We start from the raw sequence: 22,376 nt of genomic DNA, 5'->3' as shown, positions 1-22,376 counted from the left end.
ATGCTGTCGTTCTCCCTGAACGTCACGGGTGAAAACGACAATTTGGAACTTCCCAAAACTGCCGTGTTGGCCTGCCGGAACCCTGAGGACATTGCGGGACCTACACGGATCAACACGAACCTACACGTCGGCTACACGGTTCACATGCCGGATCGTGCCGGATATTATCCGGATATAATGGGACTGGGGCTTTAGTCCGATTATTTAAATTGTTGTATCATCGTATTTTCACTGCCGCGGAAACTGAAACCAATAGCAAAGCGATAAATAAGCGCGCGCGTGCGTGCGTGCGTGCGTGCGTGCGTGCGTGCGTGTGTGCGCGTGTAAAATTAATGGCTCAAAACACTTGTAATTCATACATCAATAAAACGTAAACCAAAATAGAGCCTGACGCTTATTAATTTTCATCGACGCTTGTACGGCAAACAATTAGTCAGTATCGAAGACACTTATTTTTTCGATTTCATGGAAATCTGGCTTTAAAACACTAGTTGGATCCTTCTTGAATAATATTTGCGCTCAGCGACGAATAAATTGCGCAGGTGGCTTGCAATTAACGGACGGAAATGTCAGTCATAAACATGTATTGATTTACTGCCCGGTCGACTGTGAACGCAGTGAATGAGTCTCGTATCGTAGTTATAGTTACTCGCCGCTTTAAGCATGTGATGGTTATAATCCGTGTTAATTTGAAAGCATGTGAAATTGATCCATGTAATCTATTAGGCAGGTGTTTACCACACTGGCTTTTAACAGGTTAAAGCGAATATTAATCGCCGTGTTTTCATATTGAATTTATTGAAATTTTAACCGTCGTATTGTTTGCTTGATCAGAAATCATTAGAAATAATTCATAAAAATAATTTACAGTTTAATATTGAAAAGAGCCGAAATGTGTGCTGGAAATGGATTTGCGACAGTTTAATATTGAAAAGAGCCGAAATGTGTGCTGGCAATGGATTTGCGACAATAACGCATAGGTACGGTCTCTTTTTTAAATTTTCATTTAAATTTCGAATGTTATTGTATTGATTTAATTTATCGCGTTATATCGAAGGCTAATACGGATTCATACAACACTGAAATTATGTTGAGAAATATATTTATAACATGCGTTATAAGTCTCGATGTATAGACACTAAATAAACTATTTAATTAGTATTAAAAAGATTCCATCGAGATACTTAGGCGGCCGTGGGAAAAGCAGTAGAAGTGGTAAACTCGTTATGAATAACATGTTAAGTAAAGTAACATGCATATGCACTATTGATAACTTTGCTGTGGGTGTGCAAACTTTCCATTTTAAACCATAGATGATTGGTGATTATTTTTATATAAATGTACACGTATATGTGAACAATGAGAACTTGCTTACAAAATACATATTTGTATTTAGTGTCTGGTGATGTCAAATTGAAAATTATGTGAGGCAAAATATATTTAATATCTTTCTCACTACTCTGAAAGTAGACAGCTTTTAAAATGTCTAGTTTATATGAAATAAATTAATGATGAACGTCATGTCGCTGTTCATCATAGTAAATAATCAACAAGGAATTAAGATGAATAGTAGAAAAGTTAAAAATACACTAACAAGTCACAAATAATTATCAACACTCGGTTTTTAATTTGAAAACATTTAAATCATAAACTTTGTAACCTGTTAATTAAATCCACCAGACATAAAGGACTGGTCATCTTGGTAAAACACCTTTAAAAAATCCAGAGTAGTTTTAAACCAATTCTGTGCTTAGCGTTAATTTGTCCGCCATTGTGTTTTCCAGGCCAGATATCCACATCAATGGTATTGGCAGTTTGAAATAAATATAGGGGGCAGCTAGTCATACATATGAGCTATCAGTTTCAAAACACACTTCAACCGGGAATATTCGACAGTTGTGCATTATAAGGAGCATAAAGCTTTGTGTTAACATTGTTTACGAAAACTCGTCTGCGTTCCATTACGGATGACCGCGAAAGTGTAGTTATTTTATATCTTGTTTCTGCTCGGGGCCCGTATTCACCAACCGATTCTTAGACTAAAGTCTAAGAATAAAAAATATTCTTTAAATCGGATGTTCAAGAGCTGCTTTATTTTTGAGTCAGACTTGGCATTAATCGCCTTTATCAACATCATTCTTCATGAAGAATGCTTTGTTTATGGCAAAATCACCAGTGGTAGACTGTAAAGACTCGAACACTGAGCATAATTTTCTTGTTCTAAGTCTATTCTGTATTCTTATGTCTAAGAATCGGTTGGTGAATATAGGCCCTGGTCTGTACGACTAAAACCAAGATCTTAGTAGTCGTTATTGTATTTGTAGGCAGAAACAGCAAGACCAACATATTTCATTTTTTAAATTCAACCTTGTGATGCAAACGCTCGTAAACATATTTTTACTCACTTTAATAAGGGAATTAAGTCATGGTTATACCCAGAAAGCAAAACAAAATTTCGTTTATAAATTTCGAGAAATGCAGGCAATGTGCCCCATTAATCTGTACTGTTTAGACAATACGTGAGGCCGTTGAAAAAAATTTATTCCAATATAAATAGCGCATTTTATTAATATAATAATACATTAAATTTTCTTAAAACTATTGTTGTGGTAAAGATAAAGGTAAAAAAAGTGGAAGTCTATGTTACATTATTGTCGCACCTATCGACTAAATAGCTGATTAAAAAACAAGGTGCAATATTTAATATGAATTTTTATGCCCCCTATCGAAAAAAGGGGGTATAGAGTGTTCGCACTTTCCGTCTGTAAGTCTGTCTGTCACACTTTTCGTGTCCGCTCTCTTATTCAAATAGTTTTCATCCGATCTTTACCAAACTTGGTCAGAAGTTGTATCTAGACAATATCTAGGTCAAGTTCGAATATGGGTCATGCCGGGTCAAAAACTAGGTCACGGGGTGGAAAAAACAAATCGAAGGGAATTAGTAAGCTTTAAATGGACATAATTATCTGACCTGCATAATTATATATTCTTGTTAAATAAATCAAAACGGCGCAGTAGGCGGCATTGTGTTTCTGACAAACTCATCGTGGTTAAAGGTCAAGGTCATCCTTCAAGGTCTAATGTCAAAAATACAAATCCAAGGGAAGTTATAAGGTTTAAAGGGAGATAATTATTCAATATTGAACATAGCAACTTGATATTTGGCATGCATGTGTATCTCATGGAGCTGCACATTTTGAGTGGTGAATCTACAGTCTCGGTAGTGGCTTTTAATTATTTGCTACTAAAAATAGAGATTTGTTAGAGACAATTATTTTCAAGTGAAGTAATTTATATAATTATAAATCTCATATTATATATTTCCTTACCAAGAATTTAAGTTCTTTTCACATTTACTGTACAGATTTTTTACTTTGATTATTTATAACTCAAATGATTGATTTGTCAAAGTTTTTTTAATGATATAATTATCATTTCTTTGTACTAATTTGTGAATGGTAGGGTTCATTACATATGTCCATAGATACAAGATGAACGCTGGCTATGGTCTCTTTGATAAGCCACAGGCCTTGGTTGTCAGTGATGTCTGACTTGGTCATTTTTGACTGTCTACAGACCCCCCACCCCCGGTTGGATTGGACAATATCCAAGGGAAGTAATAGGCTTTAAAGGTAGATGATTTCTATACCTGCCAAATGATAAATAGAAATTTTATTTCAAAGCGGCACAGTAGGGGGCATTGTGTTTCTGACGAACACATATTTTGTTGAATGTGCTTTGCTATTTAAAGTGAGATTAATACGTCTCAAATACGAAGCAAAAATGGGTAACACAACACAAATTTAGAGTTAAAAATGGTTAACCGAAACAGCTTGCAACAACGAATATACACGAATCTACGCATTGAAACATATTAACTTTAACATTATTATTAGTTATCAATTAAACATGGCATAAATAACGTTATGATGTAACAGTTGAGTTTCCGATCTTAAACCAGTACGTGTAAATCGATCAAAACGTATCGCTTCTGTACTGTAATATTACACCCGTGTTTAACATAATTATGAAACGATTCAAGCGTGTGATTAATACAGTTGCAAAGTTTCAGTTAAAATTTTGAAACATGACAAATCTGCTTTGCACGTTATATGTGATCATACATTATGTGTTAATATTCTATCCCCCTCCCTTATATAGACGGATGCATTTTAAATCGATACATATGTATGGTAAAACTTTTCAAATCATAGAAAGAAACAACTAAAATAAGTTTACTAAACGTTTTATTCACTTTATATGCGAGTACTTGACTTAGATGGCGTAGAAGTAACATGCGTACCTGTAAGAAAAATATATAAACATGTAGCAACATAATTATTATATTGTTTCATAAGAAGCCGTATACCATGTCACTGTATTCAGAACAACGGATAGTCCATCTGGTTTGCCGCACACAATCGAATATGATGAAGACAGCATACTTACTTCATTTTAAAATGCCAATTTGATAGTGCATCGGGTTTGCACGCAACATCATTCAAACCCTGAATATCATTTCGAAACCTCAGTTTCAAGTTCACTTAAATAGTGCATACACAACCGGCCAAAATGTACGCAGGCTAGTCAAATATAACACAGCTTGAATGGCCCACAAAATATAAAACAATCTTAAAACCACAGTGCTTCATTATGTCATGGTAAAAAATAAATATCTTTTCTTCCCACGACCTACCAATTTTGGGGTCTTATGTAAGCGTGGGAAATTATTTTACTGTGCGTTTAAAAACGAATTCTATTTTGAGGAATGATTCGCCATTTTGAGGTTAAGTACAACTGACACTATAGTCCGATGTTACTACTACACACAATTTGGAATACATTTTTTTCTGTACAATTCTCCCAAACTCGAACACACAGCATCTGAATAATTGATGTGAAGCGTACTTTGGGTTGGATTATATAACTTATCATCATCATCATCATCGTCGTCGTCATCATCATCATCATCATCATCATCATCATCATCATCATCATCATCATCATCATCATCATCATCATCATCATCATTTTCTTCTTCTTCTTCTTCTTCTTCTTGTTCTTCTTCTTCGGCAGCGTCGTCGTCGGCGGCATCATCATCATCATCATCATCATCATCATCATCATCATACTTATTATTTATTTTTTGTTGTTGCTATTATCGAGCTTCTTTATTCTTAATGTACACTTTAATGATCTTTATACGTCAAATACATTTTCAGAAACGTCATCTTTATTCTGGTGCTTTGCTGACTGAATTATGGAGGTATATTTCTACATTGAACGATACTGGTTGTAGATCTACATTCATGTTGAATATCATAATTTCATTTTTTTAAGGTTACGAAAATTTATTTGGAAACACAATTGTTGGAGGATTTGTACATTTTAAATACACATGTTTATTATACAGCAAAACGATGCTATACAATGTTCTGCATTCAACGTAACTCTATGAAAGGTATTTGAAAATTATACTAATCGTCATTATATTTTGTGATAAATATATTGACAATGTTTTTCTGTACACATTCCAGTATATTTTCAGAATGTCTGTTTTGCATTGTTGACGGGAAACCGGTGTGGTATGAACGAGACAACCAACTGTGTTGTAATGGTCTTTACCCGAGAGTAGAGAATGGACTCGAAAAGAGATGCTGTAACGGTACGTTGTCTGTTTTCTTGTGCGTGTTTTTTTCGGCGTAGCTGTCTTACCTAGCTTTTCACCTTAGCTGACCTTTGTAAGCGTCGAATCAATTTGGATATACAATTTACCGCCGGAAAGTCTGAAACTTGTCGAAGTAGAAAACGTGCAATCCACAAACAGTTTTCACGTTGACATATGTTATTCATTCGACTTTCTATTTGTGGGAAGTAAAGGGTGTGAAAAGGGATACTACAGTTCGTTTAGCAACGATGTTTACTGCGTATTCAGTATGAAACAATTTTATCCCTTATGATACGGCTTGAGATATAGAACAGTTTCACACTACACTCTCGACATCAATACAGTTTGTGTGTGCACCTTTTTAGCTAGAAGGTTGTCAGCTCCAGAGAGTTTGTCCTTAAAGGCTGTGGTGTCATATTGAGTAATTACTACGATATTGCATTCTGTGCACTCCTATATTTTGGATCATATAAGTATTGTTGTTCAATAACATAATATACGCTTTGACGAAAAACTTCTTCATTTCTTTCGAAAAGTGACCGTTATACATGTAAATGTATACAGCTTTAAACAAGCCGTCGTTCCAGCAGTGGAATCGTTACCTTATTGTAATTCATTGCATTCCAAACCGCAAGGTATCAAGATCAGATCGCTGTCAGTAACAGAATCTTGTATAAACGCTATCGCGTTAACTAGGTGGGCTGGAAGTTTATATTGATCAGAAAGGTATTATTCGGCGATACCATATGGTATGTCAATCATAGATTATTAATGTGTTTTCAATAATTACACGATAAGAACCAGTTTTAGGTAATTTAATTAGAAATATTCCATCATATAGACCAATTTAGTAAGCATCACTCGAATCAAATGACAATTTCCGATAAACCACTAAATCCGGTCTGTTGGAAAAACGCTTGTATAAATATGTTTAAATATGTACGTGTGCTGCCGGCTGACCTATATAGTATGCTTTCATTTATTTTCATTCTTCTTGAGTTTTTCAATACTGTAACTATATATATCTGATCAATAATATCTAATAAAGCGAAATAAACTACGAAATCTGGCGCGACACCCCGTACTTGATTTGCGTGTGATGCAGCTAAGGAATGCGCAAAAGAGGCATTCGCTCTATTGGATCGCACATTTATATTTTTTTATCGGTCATTAACATAAACCAACATAAACGCCGTATACCTTTTCTAATGATTTTTCTTGTTAACAATTGTGATTAACTTCTTCTAAAATCATGATTGCAAATGTTTGCAGAAATATTGAAACTATGGTTGAAATTTATTTGCATGCATAGTGAGCACTCTTTATGGAGAATTGGACATCATTTCGTAATTTATGTAAAATAATACCAACATAATCTATTGGTGCTTGATTCAAATGTTAATGTTAATCTACAACTTAACAAACAATCATAATTACGATCATATGTGTATATAAGATAAATGTGCTTTATAAGAAATGCGCTCTCCAAGATATAAATAGATATAAATAGCACAATATTAACATTGCATATTTCTTTTGTTTATTTTCCTGCAAAATATCCACGCCACAGATATGAAAATTTTCAATCGACGAGCTTACAGTTGGACGGCATGATTACTGTCGTTCCGACACATCTAATGCATTTTAATTAATATGCAGTCATATATAACAGCACATTGTACCCGTATCATTCCAGGCACAGTGCATGCGGACTTAACGCACGTAAGCATTTTATATATTTCATAAAAACGTTTGTGTTATTTAATAAATTTCATTTTCATTTCAATAATTTAGCGATTTGAGCTAATATCGTTAGTCAAATCTGGTAAAAATTGCCCATAACATTGTTCAAGCGAGCGAACAACATTTTCAAATATACGTTTATTTTGTCCTAGAACAATGAACGAATTTCTCGTACATGTTATTACATTATTTATTTGATGTTTGTTGTAAAAGACCTTAACTTCTGTACACATGTGAGTTCACATGAACCAAAAATATATAAGCTATACTAAACAGTAAACCACTTTAGATAGTACAAGAATGTTGTGTTGCATTGTAGAAGTGCGACACAGAAATTATTGCAAATATCGAGAAAGAGATTAAAAATGACAAACTTCTAACGCCCGATGTACGTCCGCAAACACGAATTGGACCTCCCAAATGCCCTTTGTTCATTACTGGAAACCACAGCGGACCTGCGGAGTGCAATAAGTGGAACAGTAAGTCAACCGTAGATAGCAATTTTAAGGTTTGTAAAAATATGTTTTTAACCTTGAGTAGTTTTGTCGGCATTATCGTCTTTGTCGGTAACACAAATTGTCGCGTATACATGTACGTACACTATGAAAGAAACGTTGGGCATATGAATATATCTCACCTCCTACAAAAATGTCCTAATCCGATTGGCTCAGAGCGGTCACGTGCCCATGGTGTATTTTCCATACACCCAGAGAAATTTCCATACATACCGAGTAATCGAGTAGTCGATTGAGATACAATCGTTACACAGTAAATAACTGACGGTGTATGGGATACACCATCAGTTACTAAGTGTGTAACTAATAAAACCTGTCCAACAATATATAAGTGCAGATGTTGATTCGAATTACCGATCCAGATAGTCGTTTTTGGAGGGAGGTTATTATTGAAAGCAATGACTAACTGACTGGCTGGGTTAAGATATGCCCAAATGAAATGTAAAGCGTGTAAGATATGTTAATAACCTTTAAAATAAAATTACTAAATGCTTCAAACACTTTTGGCTATGTAAACATTAGTGTAAGATTTATAAATTAGATCTTTGTTTAACATTAAGCGAAACGTTATTTATATTTAGAACAATGGAATGATCATAGTTACACAGTTAATCAATCGTAAGAATAATTCTTAATATGTTATCATAAAATTAATTTTGATATTTTTCAATATCAAACAATCGATGTTTAAATATTCGTATGTGTTATATGTTTCGATATTATAATGATAAATGCAATTGTAGATACTCGTGTATATAACTTAATACGGTCGTAACGTTTAAAACGGTTGCAAAGCGTTAAATGCTGATTAATAAGAGGGCGAGTTTTATATTCCACCGTGAGTCAACGCTTATTCATTGTATAATTTAAGAATGTGTTTTAAAAAAGGAGTACTTTTGTGGTTCTTCATGGCATCGAAAACGGACCATGTCTGAAAGAATGTTGTTATTTGGCGTGACGACATTTGTTAAGCATAAATAAATGTTGTATTCAATATATCTTTTTGTTTTCTAGTATTACACGTCCGTCTCGGGGAGATTGCACAGAGAAAACGAAACCGATTGTTGCTGCAAGTAACAGTGACCCGCCCAAAAAGGTATGCAGGTCGGCGTATGACACTCAAGACTCAGAGCGTTTGCCAGGAATATTTTCAAAAGGGCGAAGCATATGTTATATTCACAAATCGATGGTTGGGTTGCTTGCCCAAAAAATCGAATTACTGGCAGTGATGAAATAGTTCGAAAAGACCAGCTCTCAACATATAACTGCACAGTCAACCGTTGGGCGAAGACATAATGATTACTGTTTTTTCTTACAAAATACTTTATTAAACACTGTTCTTATAATTTGAACATATAACGCGAAGAACATTTTCCATCTGAATGAACACTTTCTTGTTTATGTAAAATAGCGCAAATATAGAGATAACACGTAAACAATAATTTACATTTGAATTTAATTCATACTTTTCTAAAAAGGTCAGTTAAAAAGGGCATTTAATAGTGTATAGGGCATACATGGCTTTACCAGATATCATTAGATATTATCAATATTCCAAGTGTTTAATTTTGCTTTGCTCATAATTAGTTAAGTCATCCGAGTAAACAGTGGTGTAATATTCATTAAATTCATGTTTTCGGCGAATAATCACCGGCTAGACATATCCCGTCCATAGCATATGGCTGATCTCGTTATTTTAAGGAAGAACGTGATTTTACTTGACGAACAGATAATCTCTATGTCAATCAATGTCACTTTGAAAAGATGTATGAAACTCGTTGTGAATGTTTGATTTCACTCTTGCCGATCAATATGAACATCTATACTCAAAATAAGTGTACTTAAGAGGGCCAGTGAGTATATGTTTGGTCAGAAAAAACAGGTATTTTTTCTTTCGCACGTACTGCAATCAACAGTAGTGCGTCTTTTTTAGCAATATTAACTGCCCGGATCTGTTATGCATGTCAAGCCAATTGTGTTCAATGTTTATAAAAACATTTTTAAAAATGTGTTCAAAAAGGTCGTTCTTGGCGTCGTCGTATCCTGTTAAAGATTTAAAATATATAGACAATATGTACTCATTGTATCTTTTCTGGTATTTCGCTTTGATTGTTATAAGACAATTAACATCTTACAAGACCGATACGTAAATTTGTAGGTCGTTTATTGTCCAAAATAGGCTTAAATGAATGCAAGGATTTCACACTTCCCTTGTCTGATAATCTTAACAGATCCTAGTATTTGTTTAAATTTTTCAATATTAGGAAGTGATGTGTTAAAACATACAGTACACAGTTTTATTGAATCAGTATTTCTCTTAGTAACAAATAATTACGTAACAGTTTTGTAAGATGTTCAGTGTCTTTTAATAGACCTAAAATACATGTATCTGGTAAATGAAACCGACCAAGATGTACACATTGCAATAATAGTAACACATTGTCACAATTCAATATTAGTGTTACATGTTTATCTTATGATTTACACTATGATATTGATTGTACTTCACGTGATGTTATATATCTTATTACATGTAAAAATTGTAATAGACAATACGTCGGACATACTTATCAGAATGTATCCCGCAGAATGAATAGCCATAGATTTAATATCAAGAACTGTTCAATAAATCATATTTCACATGTTGCTACACATTTTGGATCTACCCACAATGAATGCACTTTATCTGATTTCTCTGTGTACCTATTGATGTTGTTGAATATAGACCGTTTATGCAAATAAACATTTAGGATACATAAACTCAAAGCTATGATTCCTAAAGGTCTTAATAATAAACTGCTTTACGAAATATAGAACATATGTAAAATATACATATACTGTTGATGTTTGACTATTACTATATTTTTAAATAACGTATATCAATACTAATAGGCAGATGTATTTAACAATGACCCATTTTTGTAAATTGTAATGTTATAATTTGATAGTATGTGTTTGATATTTTTTCTATTCTCAGTTTTGTATACAGTGTGTTAAACAACGTAACGTTGCTGTATTTTACTGACGTCACTACCTATGTTTTTGTTTACATTGATACTACTGATGAAGGCTATGGCCTGAACGTGTTTCGTTTATAAAAAAATAAACAAAAGTAACATGTTTGTACGGATTATTTTATTTTATGAAATCAACTCTAATTCAAGTTTATTGTTTGCACGCTCATAGCGTAACTAAACATATCCATAATCGCAGTAAAATCGTTGAAATGTCTTGATTCGGCGGAAGTTAATGCTAACAAAATCGAGGTATAGTTTGTGGTTGTACAGCTGATATACATACATGCTTTATTATATATCAAACGTGCACGAATATACATGTCAGTGTATATACTGGAGGTCTTGACTATACATGTTACTAGAGTACCACGAACATATAATCGTCTATTTCGCTTTAAATAACTGTATTTACCGTTGGAATTTGATACACATGTCTGTGCATGCTGTTTATAACTGTCAAAATTAAGCCATAAAATAGCTTGTCTGGGGTGTAAACTTTTTTTAAAATAAGTGACCTCAAATGACTGTAACAAACTCGTCTATAGTACTACATTATCATAACAACTTAACATTTACCTTTTATTTCCAGTCTGTTTTCTACCCAGGTAGAAAAGAAGTCCGCATAATATAATTATAAAGTTAGCAAGACGCATGCGCAACTTACGCAATTTACACGGGATCAATATGCTTTAATATTGGATACATAGAGCGTGCCTCACGTGTATGTGCAATGTACAATGAAGGATCAGGTAAAAGGAGATGAGCGATTGTCACGGACATATGACGTAATTATATGTTAATCATGTTTTCTGGCATTTTCAGCAATTGTGTTAAATTTGTTTATTAAAAGAGGACCTTATTTGTGTGACATAATGATTGGTTACATGAATACTAGGTACTTGTTAAATACAGATCAGTTTATTTGCTCGGTACGAAAACACGAACCTCTCGCCAAGGCTGCAGGGTCAGGTTTGTTAAGCCTCTTTCACAAACCTTTATGTATTAAACACTTATTGTATTATGTATTTTAACAAGCCTTGAGATCATTATTAAGCTTTAATAATAAGCATTACTTAGCTAAGAACTTAAGAAACTTTTAAGTAAGACCATGGTTTGAAACAAAATCCTGGACACAATTTTTGTTATGCGTACATGTGATCTTTTCTGAAAAGAACATGTAAAGAACAACAAAAACATGTGATCGTTAAAAAAAATAAAGAGATAAAGTAACAAAGAATGAAGAAAGCGAGAAAAAAACACAGAAACATAAATGGAAATCTTGTAAGGATTTTAAATAAATTTTTATTAAACATGATAATCGTGTGCTAAAATTTGAATATTATTTAATTGCGTGTGTTGGATGAAATACTAATATAATAGATGATCTTATATGTATATAATAAAACTCGTGTATGTTCAACTGTGTTTAGGATTTTGTTTTTACCTGCAATCTATCATGATTTCACATACACGAAACGATGGTTGCCAAACAGAAACGTACACAACCTTCCTTTTTGTACTGGTAGACCTATTTCACACTTTTTTAATCCAACTAGCTCGATCGGCTGCAGCTTAGGAATACGTACGTTTGCAAATAATTTCAGTTGATCTAGGTTGTAATTATTCTGGCTAAAATACAATACTCCATATTTAAAGTTGATATAACTATGAAATAAAATTTACATTTGTTAACGCTAATCTGAAAGTTTATTTTTGGGGTATTGTAGAACAGTACCTATTATATTAACTTATAAATCTGTCAACACTACTGCGACCAATGAACCAATATTATACCGACCCGCATTACATATCGAGTCAATATGTACTTAAATAACTAAATAATAAATAGTGTTTTTGTTTTGTTTTTAACTTTATTTTACTGCATTACAATTTTTATTGCAAAGGTAAATCCGTTGTGCAATAAATGGTAAAGAAAATAAGGTTGTCAATTTCTGCCAATGAAACTGAAAAAAAAATCCCGAGTGATAAAAATCTTAAAATTTGAACATATTAAATCAAGTTAAAATAAAATAGTGTCATGTTTAATTGATTTTTTTAATAATTAGAGATGCAGCGCCAATGAAAACAAGTTCATCGCATTTTGTGTGTATATGTCACTATTTTACGAACAAGCGCTACGGCCCATACGCTTTCACTGTTTAATTTTGGGCATACATTATTAAAGTGAGGTTTGAAAAAGTCTGAGGAATTTGAGCTTAATATATAAATACATGTAAAAATTAAGTACTGATATTTCTGCAGGTATTCTCAGTTAAGTTTAGTTTTGAAAACAAGACAGATACGTGTGTACCATATGCAATGTCCTGTATTTCTCAACCGGTTTGGCTAGCCATAATTATATGAATATATTGGGGAACATATACATTGAGACATTGATATGTGCAATTTTAATATAATTTGTTGTTTGGGATATAGACGATATATAACAAATAACATAAAAGCCCCAGTCCCCAGTTTTTTCAATGAAAAGTTTATAAGATCGGAGAAAGGCTGGTGACACATATTTTTAAGACTGTACGTTTAAGTATACAATGACGCATCTACACGGGTAGTCTAGTCCCTGGGGGTATTTGTGTGAATTTTTGGTCCAGAGCGTTTCTTGGTCTCATTGTGTAGGGGAATGACTGAAGTTCAATTTTAGTCAGGGTGGACTGTTCAATTCCTGGTCGTTTCCATGGAAACCAAGATGGCGGCTATTAGAATGCCATTTTCAAGGGACCATACCTGTGCAAATCTTTTGTTTTATTAGTTTTATATGCCTACATATTTGTAATTAAATTCCTCTGATGTTTCAAGCATTTATATTGGGCTTTTAGATTTTCTGTTCATTGAGGTCAAGAAAGGTCATGGTCAAGGTCATCTAAAGGTCAAAATGTACAAAATGCTACAAAATTATGGTTTCTACCCAAAAACAATGTTTTTTTATATAAACAATTTAATAGATATATGCTCAAATAGTGTTTCTAAACAAAGTGCAGTAAGTACTGAGAATGACAAAATTTATTTTAAGGTCATTACTTAAATCGTTTTCAAATTAGAAGTCATTACGTGGCACCATTCAAATACGTAATTTTGCCTAAAAACTGATATTATAATTAAACTGATTTTGCTCAACACAATGTCATATGCTACAAATGTGTGCATAATATACACACATTCCTAACAGGGAAATTACCTTCAAATGATATATTTTTTAATGTCAGTACCTTTTTCTTTTGATAATATCATATTATTTTAATGTCATTTAAGGTCAAGATCACGTGGTTTAAAGGTCAAGGTCATTTGAAGTCCTCATGCATATAATGTTTGTCCTATGGACAATAAAATCAATCATACAATCTTTACAGCACTAGTTTTATATGCATACTAGAATTAGCCATTATACTATAATGCACAATTAACATAATCTGTAAACCTTAAATTACCTCCCTTTGATATAGAAACGCCATTTGCAGCAAACTTGTGTCGTCTGCAACAGATGCTTTTTTCAAACCGCAAAATGAAGACATTTGAACCGTTCAGCGCCGTATTGAATGTAAGTGTTATTGCAACTACATGTATTAATTTTTGTTTTTATTTGTTTATAAATTAAAAGTAGAAGTTACTAAGAGGGAGAGTCTTGTTCAATATTTTTTCTAAGTGTAATAGTCTTCGGATAAACAGATTTTCGGATAAATTATTTTTATTTGCCCATTTCAGCACATTTTGATTAAGTTTGAAATGAAAAGAAAAAAAAGAATATTCTAGGGAAAGTCCTGCTGTTCACATGTTTAAAGTGTTATAAATTTCGGATAAGTATATTTCGGATAAATGAATTTTTGGTTTCTTTTATATATCCTTTCAGAAGACTTCTGGAGTTTTGTTGCGGTGGAGTTTATGTTTACGAAATCAGGCGTTATAGAAGAAACTGAATACACGCTATGGAGGTAAAATAAAAGAAATAATCAAAGAAAACAAAGAGTCACGTCAGTATCAATATTATCAAATTGAATAGTAGTACGTAGAGTCTACCTTCATTTAAACTCTAAGCACAATTAGGTATAAATTAAAACAGGGCGATAATGCAAGGAATTGAAACATTTCTTTTCGAGATTTATTATTTCCTGTCATAACCATTGTCAGATTATATTGAAATTGGTAACTATATATTTAACAAAAGAGGCTTTTTGTTGAAAAACAAACATTAGTTAATGCCTCTTTCTAAACATAAACTTCAAACTCATCTTAACCAATTCAAACTTACAGTATTTGCTTCAGTATATATCTACTGCTCACGTATTTAACAACCCTGCATTTCATAGCATTTCAGATGTCATTTATCGACACCATTATATTCCTGTCTATTTCTGTGAAGATGTTGACTACTGGCAAATCTAAAGGTACTGATGGTGTTCATGACACATTTCTAAATATTACTTATCAAATCAATGCCTATGTAGTGATAATCATTATATTAATTTATTAACCTAAAATACCATAGTACATTTTATAATCTACTCCATTTTGCGTAATTATATAGTTGGTGTTATAATTTATCATTCTTTTTCCAGATTATGGTTTTGTATTGGCCACTTGATTGTTATGGTACTGCGTACAGCACATTACTGGGTACTATTAATTGCTGTGGTGGGATTTGTGCAGATTTCATCTAACACAAGGTACGACTGGTAGTTTCGATAAATTGCATGTTTTAATAGTTTAAATGTAAGATCGTGTTTATATAGCGCTGACAAACCTACTTGAATTGCAGGCTCAGTTTGTTCTTGTCTACGTATTTTAAAACAGTTATTTAAAGAACGACATAGGTCAAACCCACTACCTCTTCCACATTTCCAAGTTGTCATGTTAATCTTAGAAGCAAAGTTGAAATATAACAACTTTCGATATTCAAACAAAGCAAAAATCAATATCAAATTAAAAAAAATAGGTAATAATATTAACACTGTTAAGTATTTGTGTTGTGTTTCAATTTAATACAGGCTCAGGCATGGAGGAGGATGCTCCCATTCCTAGCAAGAGACCAAGGCTATTTCAATCCGGACCAGACATTTTTAAGTGTATCATCTGTCAAAAAGATACAGACCAGTTTACAACGAGTTCAGAAAATGGAAGATCGAAAGTAAAAGAAGCAGCAAGTATCAGAAATGACTGTGTCAATGAACGTTTACTTAGACTTGAATCTGATTTTTTTGTGTATCATATGTCAAATATGTGTTATAAAGCATACACCCATAAGAAATCTTTAGATAAAATAGCCAGTAGCTCTTGTAAATATAGTGCCGATCAAGCCCAGATAGAAGTAGATAAACCCAATAATGTCTCTTTATCTGTTCAACAACGTAGATCTGTTTCAAAACCAAGAATTACCATAAATACTCATGATGAAAATCCCAGTACTAAACCATGTATTGTATGTGCTCAGGTAAAATTCAAAGGTGATACTAAGAAATACAGAATATCTGAATGTGACAGGGCAAGAACATTTCTAGAATCAGCATTGTTTCTTCAAGATGAAGTAAACACTAGGGTGTGCGACTTGCAAGACGAATATTCAGTGTTTGGTGCAGAATTGTTTTATCACAGTAACTGCATGCGTAGATATTTGCGACAGTATGAATCTGAAAGTTGTAAGATGCAAATACTGTGTAAATCCAGAAAAAGAGAGGCTTTCGCTAAAATTATCAAAGACATTGATGTAAAAGTGTTTTCAGGTGAGACATTGGTTATAAGTGATCTGAGAGTCAAAGCAAATGGTTACATAGCGACATCTGATTCACCATTCACTAACAGAAAAATCAGACTGCGGCTGATCAATCATTATGGCCTATGTCTTATTTTCTCAGAGGCGAAAGGATCTGCATCAACAGTATTTTACATGGAATGTAAGAAACAGATCTCTGATCGTACATGTTCTCAAAATGATAAAGATTGTATTGACAGTTGTGCCGAGATAATACAGACGGAGTTGAAGAATTGTGATTTTAAACTAAATGACAAGTTCTGTGATGCAGTTGATTTAAAAGAGTCTTGGGATAATACAAAAATACCGGAATCGTTGCTAAGGTATCTTGGTAATGTTTTTAATTTTGACTCAACATTATATAACGAAGAACAAGGTGAGATAACAGATGGAGAGAATAATTCTCTAAACATAAATGGTAACGGTATAACAGTTAAGAAAAAAATGAAGATGGAGACTATTTTCCAAATCCTTTATTACAATATTCACAACGGATCCAGAAGAACACCACTTCATTTAATGAACTCTCAAGTTATACATGACAAATGCAAGGGTCGCGAATTGATAACCAGTATGAATCATTATGGTTTGTCCGTCTCGTACAATGAACTGCAAAGATACCATGATGCCATGGCAGGCTTGATTATTGGCAGTTGTAATGGAAAAGTACCAATTCCTAGTATGTTTGATACCGAGAATTTCACAATGGCAGCTTTTGACAACTTCGATCATGAGGAAGCAGTACTAAGTGGTATAGGAGGTAGTCATGGCACAGTCTCTGTATTATTCCAAGAAAAGCCATCAATAACCAAGAAGAAGCCAAACATTTCTGAAACTACTGTTGTACCTGGCAAGACGATTTTACAAGATAATTTGGAATGTCAGAAAATTCTAGAGTATACAAAACCTCTTAAGAATCCACTTCTCCAAACAACTTATAGTACCAGCATGGAATACCAAGATGCAGAATGCTCAAAACAAGATATTTTACTTAAAGATACTGCATGGTCCCTGGCAAGGCTTGATATATCCAATATCGACTCTGGAGTTATATCCCCGCTGAAAGACTCACAGCAGATTCCATCTTGGAGTGCCTTTAATTCTCTTACAACGGATGAAACCATTGGGGAAATGATTGTAGGTTTTCTGCCGGTTCTTCCCTATCCTGTTACAGAACACAGAACGGTATATACTGCTTTAAAGAACTTCCAATCAATTCTGTAAAATCTCAAACAGACAAAACTAGCAATTGCATGCGATGAAGGTGTCTACCACATTACTAGGGAAATTACCATGTCCAGACCAGATGAGTTTAAAGATGTGGTGATTATGCTTGGAACTTACCATCTGACGAAAATCTTCCTTGGGTGTATTGGGAAGTATCTTCGCAATAGCGGCGCAGAAACCATATTTGTGGAAAATGCTGTATTCGGACCGAATGTTGTTCAGTCTGTCCTGACAGGTGGAAATTACGTCCGATCCGTCAAAGGTTTCATGCTCTTGGGAGAAGCACTAGAGAGACTACTGTGGGTAGAATTTTTCAAAACCTCGGGCTGAAAGAAGTACGATCAAGATTTGAAAGTTCTGCTGAAACTTCAAGATGCCGTTGCACTCAAGCAAAGGGACAAAAGTATAATGCTGCCTGTGGACTTCAAAAGAAAGGCAACAGAGCTACTTCAAGATTTTCAAGCGTTTGTGTCACAGAAATGTAGCCAAAATGAAACATTCAAGTACTGGTATGGTTTTATCAAGCTTGTACACTTGCTAAGGAATATCATGAGAGCGGACAGAGAAGGAAATTGGCATCTGCATCTGTCGACAGTTATAGATATCATGCCATATTTTGCAGCTTTTGACTGTGTGAATTATTTCCGATGGTGCTCTGTATATTTAGAAGATATGAAGCAACTACCAGATACTGCTCCGGAGATACACAAGTCGTTTTTGAAAGGGAAGTTTGTTGTCAAAAGAACGCCAGGTAAATTTAAAGCCGTTGCTGCAGATCTGTGTCTGGAACAAACTATAAACCGTTCCCAAAAAGCAGTGGAGGGATAATAGGCAGTACAAGAAAGAAGAACTACGTGGCCGAATGGGAAATAATCTACCATGAAATGATGGCAGTCGACACACTCCACAGAGAGAAAAGTGGATCAAAGCCATTCTACCATGAACTGACTGTAAACCATGAATTTAAAGACTCTGAAACAAGTGCCAGGAAGGCAAATATCACAGATATGGTAAAGTACATTCAATTATACAAGAATCCTTTAATACAGAATCCGCAGAAGTAACGCTGCACAATATCATAAATCAACAAATTATGACGGAAGAAATACGAAAGAGTATCCTTCAAGTTGAAATCAAAGGACGGGATCTTTATCTAGAGTTTCGGATGGAAAGACTTATCCAGAAGAACAAGAGTTTGTTTGACACGATTCACAGGCACAATATTAAAACCTTCCAGTCAATCAATGACTCTCAGATAAAGCAAAGTATGAAGTCCAAACGAAAGTTGAACGATTCAGCTGCAGGCTATAGATTATTGGACATTTCTCAAGCAAGAGGGTATGACACTAAACAACTGTTTCAGTATGACCTAGTCACCACAAATTATTTATTTGATGAAGAAGGCTTGATGACAAAACCTGCTAAATATATGTTGGTGAATGAAATTGAAAAGTCGCTGGAGCCTGTTGAAAGAGAAGCATCGCCCGCGTCATGGAAAGAAACACAAACTGCATACATAGTGGATGTTATGGCCAACATCAGGAAATTGAGGATTTCAGGGTTGAGAACATTCAATGACCTATGTACCGCATTTGCCAGATGTATATCTGCTTTGAGCAGGCCAGCCAAGAGGATAGACTTTGTATTTGATTCATACATTGAAGGTTCTATAAAAGACAACGAGAGATCCCGGCGGTCAAGATACAGGCCTATTGAAGTCAACATGGTCAATGAAGACACGCCATTGCCAGTAAATATGGATACTTTCTGGGCATCTGGCTCCAATAAAGTTAAACTACAAATTCTCTTGAGCAAATGGATTAGACAAAATGCAAACAATATATGGCCTAATGTAGAACTAGTATTAAGCAGCACTGTGATAGACGGAATAGCAACTGATTGTATTGCTGTAAATAATGGCAATGAAAACTGTATCGAGTCATTGAAGCTGCGTGTAGAAGAAGCTGACGTTCGCATTGTGCCCCATGCAATCAATATCGCAAATCATGGCTATTAAAGAATTGTGCTGCTTTCCAATGACACAGACGTGACGGTTTTAGGACTTCATTTTTGGAGCAGATTGTCTACAAATGGCTTAGAAGAGCTGTGGATAAGGGCTGGAATAGGAAATACACTTCGTTATATTCCTCTTCATCTGATCGCTGAGAAGAACAAGACACTTTGTCAGGTACTACCCGCTGCACACATTCTAACTGGCTGTGACAATACTAGCAAAATAGGGACCAAACTTTCTGCACTAAAGGCGCATCCAGAAGAGTTTTTGATGAATTTTGGTCAGACTTTGAGCGACACTCCCGAAGATGTACTACTGAAAGCCGAGGAATACCTGGTTCAAGTAATTAAGCCAAACAGTCAATGTACAAAAATGGATAGTCTCCGATATGATCTGCATCATACAGGAAAAGCAGCAGATATACAAAGTCTTCCACCAACAAGTCATTCAATTAAGGACCATATCTAAAATTGAACTTCAGTCATTCCCCTACACAATGAGACCAAGAAATGCTCTAGACCAAAAATTCACACAAATATTCCCAGGGATTGTACTAGGGGCACATTGTCTCGTTTGGAATAAAATTATTCGTTTAATTATTTTATGTTTTCACCAAAGTACATGTAATTTGTATCCGTGACCATAGACAAAGGCGTTTTTAAATGTTGCACGTTGCCGAACCAATTATTTGCAAAATATTTAAACAAGATCCGTATATAATATTAAACGGTGTTTCAATATCAACGATTAAACTGTTTCGAATAACTAGCCACACAAAATTAAAACAAAAGGGCTTGAAGGGGTACTTGAAAGAGCCAATATTTCCGGATCAAGTAATGTGACCTCTTATTTTATCGCGTTTTAGTTATGGGTTACATTGACGCATATATGTACGCACGTTAAAAAAAATATGCCTTATGAAAGAAACTCGCCCGACGTCTTTTAGCGGAAAAAGGACATCGGCAAACGTTCTACTTTAGAAAAAAAATCTAACTAACTAAACATTTATTCCTTTCAAATATGCTCATTTGAATACTGACATTACGAAATAGAAATACATTACTTTTATCATAATTTTTTATACAAATAATTTTGGACAGAAAATCAAAAAGACAACGTATTAATTCTGTTCTTAATAAATCATGCAAAAGGAGCGAAATTCACGCAATTCGAAAAAAAACCCCGGTCGTTTCGCGCCTGAGTGTCTTGAGGTGGTGAACAAATCGAAGAAAACTTATAGTCATGCATATAAATACTTAATATGCATACAAGTCAACCACGGCATTCACATTAAATGGTATTTAGTTCAAAGTGCAAAAACCACTTACTCATTCTTATGAAAACCTGTTTGAAAAACACTTGTACCATTTGTATTTGACCCCGTTTGTGGACATTTTTAAGTTGTTTATTAAGCTACTCTCCTTTGTACAACAAGGATGTAAAATGCGTGTTCATTTCTACAAAATTAAAATCAGTTTCAATTAAATAAAATTATTACACCTTCGTATGTTCATGATGTCCTTAATTAACTTTCAGTTTCCAACGCATCAAGACCTGACGGTATATGTAACCGTATTTTAAACGAATGTTGAACTTAACTTTCCACTCATTTATGTGACTTCTTTAAATTCACACTAAAAATGTATTCTGCCAAGCTGTTGCGAATAAACAAATGTCACTGGAGTTTAAATCAAAGCGCCGAAGGCACTGAAGTTAGTTGCTATTGCATAATCTTAGACGCAACTCAGTTTTCAAAATTATGATATAGCTTTTTTTATCGCAAGTTTGAAATGAACACAACCCATTCAAATATATATAGAGAGCGTCCTAAAGCACAGGTCGAGATGTGCGGTGTGCACTGTTTATCATCATATTTATGTTATGGAGATATCTTAGACAAAATGTGCGCATTGCACAGGCTAATCAGTAAGCACATGCTAATCTTATTTGACAAGCATTAAGCCCCGTTTTCCCTGAAAGCAGTCTTAGAGACTAGACTGGCGAATTTCGTCGAAAAAGCTGTAAAACACTATTGATTACATACACACTCGATAAACCGCTAAGTTATTTAAATGTAAACAGCGGATTTAAAGAGAAGACAATCCGCAAGTCTGCATTGTACCAGTGGTGAATTATAAACAGGCAGATGCGGTGGTTATCGTTCCTAGCGTAGTAAAGCAGACTCTCCTAGGTTACGCATGCGCAATTGATTTCATTCTATATTACATATAAAATAGTTGAAGTTCGATATCAATTTTTACCATGACCAAGCGTTTCAGCGCTATATCATTATACATGAAAAAAGGATTGGAAAGATAAATGCATAATCTTTTGAAAAAAATACATGTCATCAAATTATATGTGTTGTAACTCAAAATATTTACCTTAGAATAGCCAAACCAGTTTTGACAGATGTGGAGGCGACAATTTT

At 34.1% G+C, this 22,376-nt stretch overlaps 1 protein-coding gene and 1 long non-coding RNA gene across 3 annotated transcripts; both read left to right on the top strand.

Annotated features, from left to right (window-relative positions):
- The first annotated feature begins 662 nt into the window (after window positions 1-662).
- On the top strand, window positions 663-11,048 carry LOC127871916 (uncharacterized). Its single transcript, XR_008045606.1, has 6 exons — window positions 663-980; window positions 5,223-5,266; window positions 5,549-5,665; window positions 7,365-7,390; window positions 7,731-7,890; window positions 8,941-11,048. It is a non-coding gene; the product is annotated as an uncharacterized LOC127871916 (long non-coding RNA).
- Window positions 11,049-14,354: 3,306 nt separating this feature from the next.
- LOC127871907 (uncharacterized) lies at window positions 14,355-20,395 on the top strand. 2 transcript variants are annotated; one of them, XM_052415188.1, is made up of 5 exons: window positions 14,355-14,499; window positions 14,809-14,890; window positions 15,274-15,343; window positions 15,515-15,622; window positions 15,944-20,395. In XM_052415188.1, the coding sequence occupies exon 5, from the start codon at window positions 15,952-15,954 to the stop codon at window positions 17,926-17,928; it is 1,977 nt and encodes a 658-aa protein (XP_052271148.1). In that variant the 5' UTR covers window positions 14,355-14,499; window positions 14,809-14,890; window positions 15,274-15,343; window positions 15,515-15,622; window positions 15,944-15,951; the 3' UTR covers window positions 17,929-20,395. Both variants share the same exon structure in this region, with proteins under 2 accessions (XP_052271148.1, XP_052271149.1).
- Window positions 20,396-22,376: the final 1,981 nt, after the last annotated feature.

The sequence above is a fragment of the Dreissena polymorpha genome, chromosome 3 (assembly GCF_020536995.1).
Source record: "Dreissena polymorpha isolate Duluth1 chromosome 3, UMN_Dpol_1.0, whole genome shotgun sequence".
In the NCBI taxonomy this organism is placed as follows: Eukaryota; Metazoa; Mollusca; class Bivalvia; order Myida; family Dreissenidae; genus Dreissena; species Dreissena polymorpha.
Note: the sequence above shows the minus strand (reverse complement) of the source record. Positions and strands in the feature narration are given on the sequence as shown.

Excerpts from the sequence above, each read along its gene's own strand:
- LOC127871907 (XM_052415188.1), top strand. The coding sequence starts at position 15,952 with ATGGAGGAGGATGCTCCCATTCCTAGCAAGAGACCAAGGCTATTTCAA.